Raw genomic sequence first — 15,859 nt, forward strand, 5'->3', positions numbered from 1 at the left:
CAAGTCAAATCTAGGCAGTGTTAGAAGACTTCATATTCTTTTCATTAAATTTTTCTTATAAGTTTATAGGACTTTTGAAACTCATACAAAATGATAAATTCTGATAAAAGTACTACAACAAGTACTAAAACATTGAAATTCTGAGAATATTTGTTTTTGTATAAGTTTATTCTTACATAAACAGATTTTGGTGCTCATAATCATTTTAAAAGTTGTAAAGCATTTTAATTATCATAAATAACATATTGAAAGACACTGTAATTGTTAATCATATAAAAATCTGCCATAACTAAATACATACCTCAAAAAAGATATTTTTAAGACAGAAGATTCAATTTTCTGTTAACACTGGTCTAAATTACAAGTTCTGAATCAAGTGAAAGCCATGTTGCTTTTTTAATTTGTTAAATATCACATGGACTGACAAAAATGTGGTTGTAAATGGTCAAGTAGACAATTGCTTATATGCTATGATGCAGGGCATTAGATTGACTACACATTTTTTTTATTTATTCATCACTATGTTTAGGAAAATTACCATTGAATTGTTTCAATGGGCATCTGTTTGACATAATCCCATTTGAATACAAGTTTATGGCTGTTTGTTCTGTGAATCTTAACAAACTTAACATACTATTAAATAATTGAACTTTAAAATAAGAATGATTCAGTCTGAATGTGTGTAGATGTTTTTACTGACTTTTAACATTTTTTTAAATAGGTGTTCAGTCATTAAGAGCTCTTCTGGCACGTGATAAAGATGAAGACTCACCAAAATTGCACACACTTTTATCTGAGGCTTTTTTTGCTGTATATCTTAGTCATCTAGTGTATGGGCTTGCAACTTGTGACTGCCAAGTCCTCTACCGACTGGTAGGACTGAACCTGTCAGAAAAAACATGGGCCATGTTGTTTGGTGGTGGTACAAAAAGGCTGTTGCATGTTGCTACTGCTGGTCAACATCCTCTAACTAGCAGTAGTTCAGAAAGTAAGAATAAACAGTGTAGTTCACCCATATAGTTGGATGTCTCCATTTTATTATAAAGTTATTAGTATTCTAGTCTTTTTATTTTTGTTTACTGTGTTTTGCTTCTGCATACTTTTGTGGAAGAAACATGTTGGGATATGAGTAGATTTTTAGTTTTATATTCCTTCAGTACATGTGTGTTGTATTTTTTACCTAAACATATTTTTTCTTTTTTCTTTTTTAGATATTTAAACATATTACAACATTTTCCTTATTTACATATTTCATGAATTTTGAAGTGATTGAGTTTTTCTTAATTTATTTATGGTTATCACACACACATTCATCATTTCTGTAGTTTATCATGCTTTTGTTTATACTAAAATACCAATTAAGTTTATGAGTTATTTAATAATTTTGACTTATTGTGCCATTTAAATTAAAAGTTTGTACTGTAAGTCTTTTATGCAAAACATCCAAAATACTTTAGAAAACATTTAAAAAAAATCATTTAAGGGTACATTTTTGTTCTGTTTTTTTTTTTTCCTGAGTATATTCATTTGAAAATGGTAAATCTTAAATGCATATGCAATTTTTTTATTGGATTAATAATAATAGTTGTAATGTATGTTTTCAAGAAAATTGTTTTAAATTGTTGGAAGTTTGAATTATGTGTAGTTGCCTGTATGACTTCAAAATAACCACTTTTAATATTACTTTAATTTATTACTTTATGACTTTAATAGCAAAATTCATTGTGTGATTACTTTCTGATAAATCCACCATCAATCTCAAATGGCTAAATTTGTTGTAGAGATTCTTGACTGTTATAAGGTTGTGAAACTAATTTTTTGTTTTAGGAGTGTTAAAAGCAAACTACATTAAGGCTCAAGAATTATTTATACTGGCTTATTAGGTAGAGTGATGGAATCTATTTTATTTGGTAATTAGTTCTAATTTTGCACAAAAGTGCATGGTTTTATAAGCATGAGTTTTGATAAAACATCTTGTTTATATTTTCTGCAGTGAAAATTCTTGAGTTTAGAGTCGTAAAACCTGCACCATTTGAAGTGTCTTCAAAATCGAAATTGATTTTATCATATGAATTTATTGCCATAAAATATTGATTTAATATGTAAAACCGTTTTTTGAAGTTGGATAAATTAAAGTATTTACAATATGCAGATTCAGGAATTTAAATAAAGAATAAATTCATGAACACTGAAGAAAAGCAAATATACAAGTAGTGAAGTAAGACTCTTTTATTCACACAATGTCTTTGTTAAAATAAAGGTGACCTACTTGAATTAATTTGCACTAAACTGTGAGATAGGGCTGGATAAGAATTGTGTCTCCATCAGGAAGAGTACAAGATAGAGCTCCCCCATACCCCAGTGACTCAGCAGTATATCATAATGCTAAAAAAATGGGATTTTGTACCTGTGGTTGATACAGCACAGATAGTGCAATGTGTAGCTTTGTGCTTAATAAAGTAAAAGAAAACAAGGTGAAATAATCATGTCTTAAAAGAATAACTCTGATATACAATTTTTTGTCACAAAAGGGGTTCTTGTTCACAATTCCATACAAGATATTGCCAAAATCAGAGACTATTAAAAATAACATTTTTGAGAGAGTATCCTTAATTACATAAACTTGTACACGTATCTGTATAAGTCTGTAAGACCATGTGCTGTACTTATGGAGTGGACACAGAAACAGGCTCAAACACAGCTTCTGTTTGATAGTCATTGCCAGTTGTAAAAGTTATTTAAAGTAAAGGATCAGTATTTGTTTACAAAATTATAAATGTTGGTACCTAGTTTACAAGGATGCCAATACTACATGCAGGATACTTGTACAAAATTGCAAAGTTTGTCTCAATGCCATTTGGTATTTTACCTTTATCCACATAGTAATTACATAATTTATTCACTACTATCTAATTTATTTTTTATAGAAAGTACACCAGGGGAGGAAGGTTTATTAAATACACTTTCTAAGCAGAGGATGAAACTTCACATGAAACTTCTTGGACAACTTGGTCAAAGCACAGCTCAGGCTACTATCAAGGAAGATCGCCCAACATATAGAGAACAGTTTGTTCCTCCAGAGATGTCTATGGTGTCTTGTTTTATGTCCAAGGTACAACCTTAAATTAACTTAAATGATTTGAGCTTTAAAGTATGACATTTAATCTGAAATATTAATTGTGGCAATCAAGAATGAAGTACTAGTCTAAAGAATAAGGAAATAAATGATCAAATTTTTTCATTATTATAATTTTGTTATAAGATTAGTTACATTTTGTAGAAAATAAATTTCAAATTATTTTTTCATACATTTTTGAGACTGATATTTTCCTTTAGTTCAGTTGACTAAAATACGTTAGATGAGAAAGCTTAAATATTGCACTCGTGTAATGCAAGAACCTGGTAGTCGGGTTTCTCCATTCAGTTTAATTTTTGCTGCTAGGAACAAAACTATTTTAAATTTAGTTTTAAATAAAATGTAATAACTATGCTATTTTCCTATTTTTTATTTTTTTTCTTGGTATACTTCACTGAAGGTGTACTTGACATTTCATATAAGTTGCATTATTCACAATTATATTTTTAAGTACAAAACTTTATATCCTAACTATTAATTTTAATTCAAGCTTTGATGGCATTAAATATTTGCATTTCAGCCTATCTCTTAATCTTCTTTTAGTATAATGTTTTATAATTAATATGGTTAGGAGTAACTAAATGATAGAAGTGTTGTGGTTAGGGGTAGAGCTCATTAATTCCTTCAAAAGCTGTTGTGCTTTTACCATTAAGTTTAGTTCTTACTATATTTGTTTTCACTTCCTACTTTAAAATTTCCAAGAAAATAAAAATAGAGTTAATGCGTGTCTAAGAGTCATTGTGTATTGGAAAAAATACCATGTGAAGTTGCCATTCTGATCATCCATGTTTGTTTGTGGTAATACAAAGTGAAACATGGCAGTTACAATTCTAATAATAGGTATATGCAATAGTAGAGACTCATTTTACATAGATCATGCATTAACACAATTGATACTTATAATTTAATCAAATATGAGTGTTATGGATGTATATGTAATACTAGGTTACTCTAACTCTTTAATAACAATTTCTTTAAGATATTTGATGGTTTTGAAAAAGTAAATTATTTTCTTCTATGAAATAGAATGCCAAAAAGCACAACTGAGGTTTTTGTTTTATTCATACTATCTTGTATTTATCTCACATGGTTTTTTTTAATGTTATCTTGCATATTATTATTTATTAACACTCAAACTCCAGACTAGGTGGATTCTGTTTAACTTGATGTAAAGTGATATTTTAAATGCTTTAACAAAAATAAACTTGGTGTATTGACAAACATGAACCATTGTAAATGTTACAAATTTATTGCAACCTTTTATTAGTTCAATAATATTCAGCTAATGACTTTCTCTATTTATGTTTACAGTCAGTGTTGGATTGACCAACTAAATGATTGTTGTTTATCCTTTTCATAAATTACTTTGAAACAATATAAAACTATAATGCAAAATGGAAATTATTAAATAACATAAAAGTGTGGTGTAGAGTTCCTTGTATGAAGCTTCAATTGTGACTTGTATCAAATTTTTTAAAAAGTATAAAATAAAATAAATGTAATAAAAATATAATATTACTCAAAACAGTAAGTTAAAACTGACATACTAGACTATATGATAAATTTACAAAAAAAAAGAGCAAAACCAAAAAGTGTTCATTTTGAACAATGGCTTGAAGTTACATACTTTTTAATTATTTAGAAGCATAAGCTGTATAGTTGTGTATGGAAGTAAAAAGAAACTGAAGTACTATAAACTGTTATACTGTTCGAGCAGATATTACTGAGATTATTTTCTATCTCAGATTCTATTTAAAATGTAGATTTGAGGTTTTTGAAATTTTGGTATTTCAGTTACACCTTGTATAGCAAAATATACTATACAGATATTTTTCAATGTAACGGTTGTGTTTTTGCAAAATTTATCTTTTCTATCTCAGTGGCACTGATGCACAGTGAATTGTGTTATGTATGACTTTAATTCAAATTTTGTCTTAGCCTTTTAGTGCTAATAATGAAAATTTTTATTTACCTAGCTGACATGTTTTAATTTTATTTCTGTGGACCAGACTCTCGAAATCTGATTCTAACTTTCCAGTAAAGAAGAAAATTAAATGGCTGAAGTTGCTTTTTACATGAAAAGTTAGATTGTGAAGATTATTGGGCTAAATTATTGACAATTTAATTTAACCATTTGTTAGTTGTATTTTTATATTGAAACTACTCTCTAGTTTGAAATTTTACCACATAAACAAAAGGTAGTCACAAGGAATGAAAACATTACCTATCTCAGAACTACAATTGTGTAGTACAGTGGAACCACTCTAAAGCAGCCACCTTCTGGACTGAGACAAACTGAGAGGGGTTCCACTGTACATAATTAGGGATTATGTAAACAAAAAAAGGGACTGTGATTAAATGACTGTTTTCAAAGGGTGACTGAATCTGAGGGGTGGCTGCTTAGAGGGGTTCCACTGTATATTTGTCTGTCTAAGCTGTTTATCTTACTTACATTGAAGCAAACAATATCTCATAAATATTAAGGGTAGAAACACCCTAACTCACACTTTTCAGTTTTTGAGCAGTTGTCAGATTGGAGGACTGTGATTGAATGACTGTTTTCAAAGGGTGACTGAATCTGAGGGGTGGCTGCTTAGAGGGGTTCCACTGTATATTTGTCCGTCTAAGCTGTTTATCTTACTTACATTGAAGCAAACAATATCTCATGAATATTAAGGGTAGAAACACCCTAACTCACACTTCTCAGTTTTTGAACAGTTGTCAGATTGGAGGAAATTGGAAGAGCTAACAAGTATCTTCATATTTATACTTATTAAAGGCATGACTTGACTCATTTGGAAGTGTCAGTGTATTAAAGACCTAAAAACAAGGTAGAATTTTCACACTGTTTTAAAACCTTGTCAGTGATTACTTTGAACATATCACAATTTTCTCAAATTTATCTGATTGTTACTATTGTTCTGATATTTATCTTTCCTCCAAATTTTGTCAGAAGCTTTTCAGCATTCCCCACATCAATTCACTGACAAACTAGATTCTTTTCCAACTTTTATCTTGGTAAGACTATCAGCTTCTGGTGTTTCTTTGGTTTACTGGCTTGTGTGTTTTGAGAGTTACAGGGTTTTTATACATTGTTGGAGGGAGTTTGTCTACCTGCTGCTGCCCTCAATGTGTTGTGTGGTTCCTTTTAATTCCTTGATGTTTTTAGGTATTCCAGAGGCATTAGAATCAGGTTGTTGCTTAGTTGCATTCTTCCTTGTCATCTTTGGCCTCTCAACTTTCTTTGGCTCCTGCTGGAAGTCACTGTACAACTGCTTGTGTGTCCTAACCCCTGGCTTAAGCTCCTTGATCTGTTATTACTCAGAATAAATTCCATCCTTATTGTAGAGGCTCCTCAACTTGGGCAAATTGTTGCCAGTGCCATCAGTGGCTCCTTTATCTCAATGGGGGTCCATGAAAATGTTGTTACAAAATCTCTGTACATCTGGAATTCCTTCACCACAAATCCATGGGTATTCAGGTTGTGGTGTCAGGGTTAGTCATTCACCTCATATCTCCACCTTTAGTATTTCCTCCCACATCAGATGTGTAGTTTATGAATTGTTCTTTTGAGGTAATCAGAAAGTTGTTGGTCGAGGAGACAATCACATACATTTGAGATTTTAATTCTTCTCATTTGTTTTGTGCTCAAACAATGGGAAATTAGCATCAAACATCAATTTTTTCATCTCAACTAATTCTTAGATCCTCATGTGTTCATTGTCATTTTCCCCAGGTCTATGGATGACCAAATTCGATATGTCTGATGCATATCTACACATTTCCATAATGAAGTTATCCCACCACTATCTACATTTCATGCACAAGGGTCAGGTTCAGCCATTCAGAGCCCTTTACCCTTTGGCCTAGCATCTGTACCATACATCTTTTGCAGAGTTGTACAGGCTTTTTCTCATCATCGTTCTTTGTGCCTGTGCACACACCATTATGTGAATAACTGGCCACTTCTGGACTCATCTTGCCAGTTGGTGGAATGGCACATCCAGATTCTCCTTTCAAAAGCCACCAAGGATGGCTTTTCTATCAGAGTTAAGAAATTCATTCTCAATCTTGTCTCAATACATTGTCCTTCTGGATGTCTTCTTTTTCAATACATATTTTAAGTCCAGTTCAGCCAATTCTCATCTAGCTCCATGCTATGGCATGGGCAGTCAGACTATTATTCACATCTCCTCCTACTGCATAGATGGCTCTCTCTCTTTTGGGGATGTTGGGATTCCCCCAAATCTGTAATTCCTTTGGGACAATCATATATGCAATCCCTTCAGTGGTCATTCATAACCAGTGGAAGACTTTTTTTTTTTCCTCACTTGTGGTTCCCATTGTTTGGATGTACGTGTCATCTATGCTTCTCTGTATTCTCTTTTCCTGTATCTTGCTATCCAAATGGCCTTTTTTCTTCAGATGTAGCTGGTGAGAGTGATAATGATTCTTTCTTTCCTATCTTCCTCCCTTTAGATCCATTTTTTGAGAGACAAGGACTTATTGTCTTCTATCTTTATAAAATGACTCTGCTCTTTCTTCTTGTTGGTGTTTTCTTTTGTGCAGACTCTTTTACATGTAATCACAACAAATTCATTAAATGTTTCTCTCTATTGCATTTCACTAGTCTCTTGCTTGGATAGCAGTGAGTTTTCAGATTTATTCTGCTAAAATAAGATGTTCAATTCCCCAAAGTGGACACAGCAAAAAACCCAATGTGGCTTTTCTGTTAGAAAACACATGCATTACACTATCGCTAACCCACCCATCCTGGTTTTACTGTGTTCACTTTTATAGTGGGGTGCTCTGCAAGACCACTACAAATATCCTCATGGTATTAAATCCACTCATTTGCTTGATTCACAATATATCTTCCATGAACTATTGTGTAAAATGTCAGCACCAGGTAAATGACTATTCATACTTTGGCTCAAACTTGCTCTCTTTTAAAAAATTAGGTTTCACTGTCACCTCTTGTACTGTTTTTAGTAAATTATCTATTTGGTGACTATCTGATTGGATTCCAGGAACTTCCCTGATTTTTCAACGATATTCTAGAAGGCTTTTTCCACTTTTTTGCATGATGCTTCCATTTTTCATCAAGTTAATTTTTAAAGACTGAAACCTGTTGCAGAGATGCCAACCATTGCGATTTGAGCATAATCATTATGATTTTGATGTATACATTATGACTATATGCTCATACAGACAAATATTATGACTTGTTGCAACTCCCAAATTATTATATATTATATAGGCCTATACAAAAGTGATAACTTGTTCCTCCAGGGCTTGAAAGGGGTGAAAAGAAAATTTCTAGTGAGATACAAATAAATTTTGATAATAAAAAAAAGACATAGTCCAAATGGCTACTTGCAATAATCATGTTTGTGCTTGAAATAATAAAAAAATATTTGTATCTGTGGTGTCTATCAATAGTTTGAGTGCAGTGCTTCTCCATACTGGGTATATGGAGAAATCTATAGTTACATCATCAGTGCTTGTCAGCCAATCAGGACTCATGTAGATGGGTATTTCTTGTTTTCTAAGCGGCATAGAAACACCAATGCGATCATTCACAAGATGGAAAAAAGAGGCCTTGTTCACCAGATTGTCTTGTTTCTGGCAAATCTAAAAGGACTAAAACTGTGAAAAGGCTCTGTCTACAATTATTACATTCAGTCATTTGAAACAGTTGGCATCTCTGTTGTATGGTTTTCAATCATCTTCTTTAACTCTTTGTAGATGATTAGTATCCCATAATTGTGATATGTTTGTCTACTTTGAGGTACATCTACATAGAAGACAGAATGTGTATTTTCTATGTTTGACAGCTACCATAAGCCAGTAGCATCATCAAACAGCAATTACTTTGATAATACATTATCATAAATGCTTTTTGTTTTTGGTTTTTCACTAGAGGTGATAATCGTTGCTGAGCAAAAAGCAATACGTGGTTTACAAGTAGTTGAACTAGCCTTGGTTTCTATCAAATATTCTTCATTTTTTGCCATAAAAATTCTGCTAAACACTGAATCCTTTTCCACTTCAGCAGTAGAATGAGTTGAAATATTCTGCTCTTATGAAGCAATGGAATTGCATCATATTTTATTTCACTTTTGAAGGTTTAGAATTATTTAACATTATATTATTAATCTTCACACTTGTGAAAATTTCCATCTTTTTCACAATTGGTTCAACTTCTGCAAACAATTTTTCAGCATTTGTAGATGTATTTCTAATTAACCTGATGAGTGATTTCTACTTTTAAGTTGGTTTTCATTTGGAGACATTTTGAGAATGATGCTGTGAACTAAATTGTTCAACTGAACTCACTGTGCTGTGATGAACAAGAGATCTTGGCTGGACTGTAAATCAGAACATGCAATTTTCATGCCTCTTTTGTGAGTACATTATTTCTTGTTTTCCAGTATGGACGGTTCTCACTCTTTTCATATTTACAGTCAAGAAGCTGCTGATGACTGCAGAGTATCCCTTCAAGATTCTGGCTTCTATTTATATATCTGTATTCTTAAGTCCTTATCTTCAACTGTACCATATGATATGTAAATCTTATAGCAATAGTTAAATTCACCAGATATTTACTGATTCTTGTTTCATCAGAATTCATTTGACTATCATATTTTCTTGAAGTGATTGTTTTATTATAACACTTTTTTCTTGAAATTTAACTGAAAATTCTTTACAGTTTTTAGTGCTATTTTTTATTTCCAGATAAATTCTAGACTTAACATTTTAATGTAAAAAGTACCAAACTTTTCAATATACAAATGCAATATATAAACACACTTAAGAAATATTGTTATAAAAAATGGTTTGATATCTCATAAAATCTGCAACATGAAATAATTAGAAGCAAAACAATGTGCCATTGTATTTCTGCAATGAGTTTTTCAGATGTGGTGTTGTTAATGTCATTGTGTGTGTGTATATATATATATATAATATATAAGCAATGTGCGAAAATGGAGTTAAATATTACAGTGAAAAGATAGCATTAACAATACAAGAATGTATAATGTTTTGTATTTTTATTTAGCCTGAATTACCAGAAAAACATCATCCTATAGATTATGATTCAAGTGAATCACTCCCTAGCGATGACGATGACGATGGTGAAGAAGAAGATGAAGCTGATGGAGATGATGTGTTTAGTGACTTTGCTGAAAACACATCTGGTGCCATAAGCCATGCAAAAGTGTCTACTAAGACATCAAAGCTAGATCAACTCGATCCCTCCTCCTATTCCTGGGGAATTATGCACTATGCTATTCTAAAATTGGTGCATTGCCACATGCTCACCTTTCTTAATATCGCTGGTATTGATTTACCAGGTTAGTTATGTTAAAGAAGTATTTATTTAATTGTTACACCTTTTGAAATTCACTAATCTATACATTACTTACATGTAAAAATTAATATTTATATTGCATTAACATTGTGGCATGAATCACGTTAACCTGCAAAGTTTGTTGTAATAAATGCAAACTTTTCCAAACATCAAAAAGTTAATTTGTATCTTGTACATACAATGTCAGTTAAGTTGTATATTGGTTCTCTTTTCCAGTATTGTGGTTACAAGAAAATTTTATAATAAATGTATGAATTCAGTGCTTCATTGTGCAGTGGGTATAAAAAAATTCATATAAATTAACTATTATTGTAAGATACTGCATTTGGTATATAATATAAAATGCAGTGAATCTTACATTTTCTTCAGTCTAGAAATTTTGTCTAAAATGTTTGCTTCACATTTGAATCTATTATAAATTTTGTTTTGCAATTCAACAAAATACAGCTTTTCTTGTGGAAGTTTGAAAGATGTTTTTCTTACCCATACAATGTAATAGTAAAATGTCACTGAATTGAAACTTGCATTATATTAATGTACAAGAAAAAAAATCTACAAGAAAGTGTTCATAAAATTGTATCATTATTATTTGTAGTCACTCAGTTTTGTTTAGTGTATGTTTTTTTTTCTATTTCAAAATGGGAAAAAATGCACATTCTAAAATAATCTGTTGGTTATCTCCAGGTTTTACTTTAAGAATGATACTTATTTTTTGCTTTGACCCTGAAGCTGTATTAATTTAGAGTATGTGGTTTTCATAATCAATGGAAACATAATCAGAGAAAAGGACATTGAGCTGTCATGCCAAAAAATTATAAAGAAAGTGTTTAGTTTCAAAATGTTGAATGCCAATAACTTATTTTCTTGGAACATTGCAGTTCAAATTTGGATTTACTTGATTTTAATTTTTAAATACACCCATATGTCTCAGTTTATAAATTAATGAAAGGTTATTTCAGTACTTTCTAATTCATTCAATAAAGTATGAACTGCATTTAGCTTATTATTTATTTCTTACTAAAATGTAGTTTTTTGTTTGTTTATAGAAATCAGTTAAAACAACTAGTGATGTTCAATTGTTTGATTAGCTTCTTTTATTTGTGAACTCAGGGTTTGGCTGTTCAAGTGTTGCTTTAAAGCATAATGTATGGATAACCAGACTCTGATTTTTGAGACTTATGGTTCTTCTATGTACAGTTATCTGGATCAAAGAATTTTTGCCATAAACTTTATTTTATTCCCAGAAATGAATTTGCATATCAGTTGTGTTGTGGAAACTTACAGGAAAAGTGACTGTTTATTAAGTTTCTTCAGGACTCTTGTGAAATTGAAATACACATAATCATAGCTTCTCATTGCTTTACATTTCTTTAAGGAAAAAAAAACTTTAATTTTTCATATATATATTGCATATATATATATATACTGTAAAATAAGTCATGGCAAATATTTCATTCATATTATGATTGTATCAAAAAGAGAATGTAGGCAAAAATTGGTTGAACTTTACTACTTGGTTTTCTTTGTTTCTCAAATCTTTCTTACATTATTTTTTATCTTTATTTCAGAACTTCCTGTCTCTAGTCCTATGATTCATTCTGTATTAAGAACTTTGGAACTGTGGCTTCATCAGGTCAAGATGCACATGGAATGTTTTGGTAGTCCACCCCCTCATTACTTACCAGAGTATTTTGTTGGAAGTAACCAGGGTGGTCCAGTTATTCAGAAGTACAAAGCTCTGCTTGAACTTCAGAACACACCTTTCAGGTTAGAAGTTTTGGTTACATTGTTAAAATTTCTGTCTGTACATTTTGTTCACTCTAAGTAATGTATTACAGTTTAGTAATTCACTTTATCACTTATCTTTCAGGTCACAGAGTTCAGCTGCTCTTCCTGTCAAAAGACTTTGGAATTTTTTAGTTCGTCAGGAACCTGTTCAAGATCTCTTCATTCGCTACATTTTTTCTAGAAGACATGCACATATTCAGGAGGTGCACTAAGATTTCATTGGCTAACTTTATTTTGTATATCCAAGGACCTTTTTATACAGTATTCAACATGTTCAAAATACAAGGTGTTTGGAAAGTCACTGTGCACTTGTATATTTATTAACAGACATGTTTCAATATAGAATACAGGAGGTAAATATGAATGACAATTATAAACAATGGTTGAAAGTAACCCATGTTGGCATCAATACAGGCTTGGATCCTTCTTATTTTGTTTTTAAACACTATCAGTTGCTGGCTTGAAATAAACTGAATGAATGCTGTTATCCCTGCTTTCAAAACTGCACAGTGACTTTCTGAACACCCTGTATAACCACAACAATATATAGAAAAGTCTCAGACTAAAATATAATTTTGTTGCAGTAATTATGATATAACTAAAGTATGTGATATGTAACTGATGTTTTATTAGTGAATTTAGCTGTACATAAATGTTTTAGGTTATACAGCAGCTTATTCATTAATTTTAACTAAAGTGAACGACATTAAATATTCTAATAACCAATAAAAAAAAAAACGGTAAGTACACCAGCAAAAGATATCATAAAAACTGCAGTTTCAATAACCATCAGTCATCTTAGTGATGAAGGTTCTGTAACAAACAACGTTCACAACCTTTTAGCCATGAACATGGCATACTGAACGTTTTATGGGAGAAATAACAGTTTGTAATACATGGGAGAGATGCTGGTGGCTACTCTCACAACTCATTAAGTTTTCCAACCTTCAAGAAATCTTCATTTTATAAAGTTGGTAGGATTTTAATAATTTCAAAATTGTTTTAATTATTCTTATTATCAGTTAAGAACATGTGATTAATTGCAGAACCCAAAATGTTTACTTTTTATAACCAATTCTTTTTATGTTCATTAATGCATATTATTAGCTGATCTTTTCTTTATATATCTATACAGTTAGTCATGGTCATCATATTTAATTTCATATACTACTCTAGTGTCTTTTAGAGCTAACCTGTCTTTGGGATGAAAAAAATTCACTGATAATGATTAACAGGATCTCAAATGACTTGATAAATCTACTGAACTTTTCAGTACTTCCTTGAACATATCCTAGGGTTATCTGTGATTTAGGCAAAGTTTTATTTTTTTGAGTTTTGGGCAAATTTCTGTAAGTGGATATTATAACCATTTTCTTTCTTTTTTTTTTTTCAGAACCTTGGTAACAAGTTTAACTCAATTTTTGATCATAGTCAGTGTGTAGGTTATTGATCCTGTTTACTAGTGATTGATTGACAAATATGTTTTATGTGATTTTGGATGTTTAAGTATTTATTGGTATAGTTTGTTTCATGGTAAACTTACATTTGAAGTGAGGAGTTTTTAATGAATGTTATTTAAGTTTCTAATAATGGCAGATGTTAATTTCTCCAGTGAAAGTATTCAAGGCAAATATTTTATCCTCTATTATTAATAGATTATTTTATAGGTTATAATAATCTGCTAAAAAAAAACACTAATTATTTGAATACCTTCATGAACAAGAATGTTATTTTTTTATTTGTTTATTATAAAACAATTTTTAAGTCTTCTACAATGTTTGATAAATAAGGGCATGGTGATGGTGTCTTTAAATATTAAAACTGTCTGTATTTTTGGGAATTAGTTTTTGTAGGCAGTTTTTATATTTACATACCTGGAATCTGCTAGTAATTTTATTAAATAGTTAGAAGTTAATTGTAGCCTGCAGTATTTTAGCTGTTAGAAAGAATAAACCACTGCAATAAAAAATGTCACTTATCCACCTCAGTCCATTTTTATATAAATCAGATATTCAATGACTTGCCATGTGATCTAAAATGATTGGCCATTCAGTCTTTGCTCATAAAAGTATATTTTGGAAAGTTAGTTTTACTTCAGTTTTGAGAATGATCATCATTAACAGTGCAGGCAGCCTAAAACTGAAGTTAGGGCAATTCAAACTTGCATGTGGCCACATAGAAGGCCACAGAATGTGATTCTTATAATGTAGAAGTATATTAGGATCATTTTATCTGTTAGTGCATATTCTTAGCTTCACTATTTTACCATAATTTTCATGTCTCTTGTTTCAATATGGAAATGTCATTGGTTCTGGTTTTTAATTTTCTCTTAAATTCTTAAATTACAATTCATCTGTAAGAAGAATATTCTTCCACTTATTTCTGGGCTATTGGTTATGTTCTTGCCACTGTTAGTTTAATTGTTGCAAGTAAAATATACCTTATTGGCCATTACAACATCTGTTCATGTCTTTACTCTGATATGGCATTGAGTTGTGACTGTAAACACCTCATTCTATATTAGGTCAGGTGCCTTGCAGTTTAGTTTAATCAAGATTGACAGAGTTATCTACTTTTGTCGTGGAGAGCTGTCGTCTTCAAGAATTTAAGCCATTATACCATTAGATTGGGAATGCTTCCATGTTCTGTTAAAAATGGACACTTTATTGCCATTTCACAGCAGTTTATTCAGATTGACTAGCTTCCATTCATCTGTTGGTTTGCTAAAGTTGATATAAATTTATATCAGTATTTTCTTTGAGGTCTAATCATGGCTCCAGGATGCTTTGGAGTAGTTTAAATGTTATAGTTTACTTTAAGGAGTTAAACTGTGTGGGAACATTAAGTGTTGTACTGGCTGAATAACTCACCAGTTACATTTCAGATTCAATGTCTAATCATCAAATGTCCAAGTTAAATAACTTCCATCAATTGAGGGGTAATTTACATTTGATCATAACAGTGGTTTTGCTTTGTTATAGCTGTATTATTACAGATTTCAATTGTCCTATAGTTTTGTATACAGTTTAGTATTTGTATTTGCATGTGTGTGTATTTATATATATTATTATTATTTTAGAACAATGTAGGGCAAGACACAGATTCTGTAGATTATTCTACTCCAGATCCTGTTCGAGTCATTCACAAGGATCAAGATAGTATCACAACTTTTTGTGTTAGTAAGGTAAGAAGATTCACTGTTATGTTCTAGTCTTGAAAATTGTTAAGTTAGGTGTTTTCTACTGCAATATTCCATCAACAAAATTGTAGATGTAGCAGTGGAAGTTGTTTATTTCAAAGATTTTACAATACAGGAGTTTTCATAAAAGCAAGCCATGTTTTCTATTTTATTGGTGACATTTCTTATTTATGGTTTGTAGAAAGTTAAACTTCATGAAACAATACTGGTTGCTGTAGTCAAGTTTCTGACAATTGTAAAGTCTGTGTGTGTATAAATAATAATTAAGTATTAAAAAATGTATCAGATCTTATCAGACTGTGTGAATTAGTTTAACTTTGATACAAATAGTTAGGAACAAGAATGGACCTGGTAACAAAGC

The 15,859-nt window shown here is 30.9% G+C and overlaps 1 protein-coding gene across 8 annotated transcripts in view; it reads left to right on the top strand.

The window, feature by feature from the left end:
* The window catches only part of LOC143249413 (dmX-like protein 2), a 141,598-nt gene that overhangs the window by 102,114 nt on the left and 23,625 nt on the right, over positions 1–15,859 (top strand). For all 8 annotated transcript variants that reach the window (XR_013027774.1, XM_076499220.1, XM_076499222.1 and 5 more), the window contains 6 exons: positions 722–988; positions 2,928–3,112; positions 10,200–10,494; positions 12,080–12,278; positions 12,382–12,502; positions 15,379–15,483. Coding sequence is in view for 7 of the 8 variants with exons in the window: in XM_076499220.1 (XP_076355335.1) it covers positions 722–988; positions 2,928–3,112; positions 10,200–10,494; positions 12,080–12,278; positions 12,382–12,502; positions 15,379–15,483 (1,172 nt within the window). In the remaining variant the exon portion in view is untranslated. The remainder of the gene's footprint in view (positions 1–721; positions 989–2,927; positions 3,113–10,199; positions 10,495–12,079; positions 12,279–12,381; positions 12,503–15,378; positions 15,484–15,859) is intronic.

Source organism: Tachypleus tridentatus, chromosome 4 (assembly GCF_004210375.1).
Source record: "Tachypleus tridentatus isolate NWPU-2018 chromosome 4, ASM421037v1, whole genome shotgun sequence".
Taxonomy (NCBI): Eukaryota; Metazoa; Arthropoda; class Merostomata; order Xiphosura; family Limulidae; genus Tachypleus; species Tachypleus tridentatus.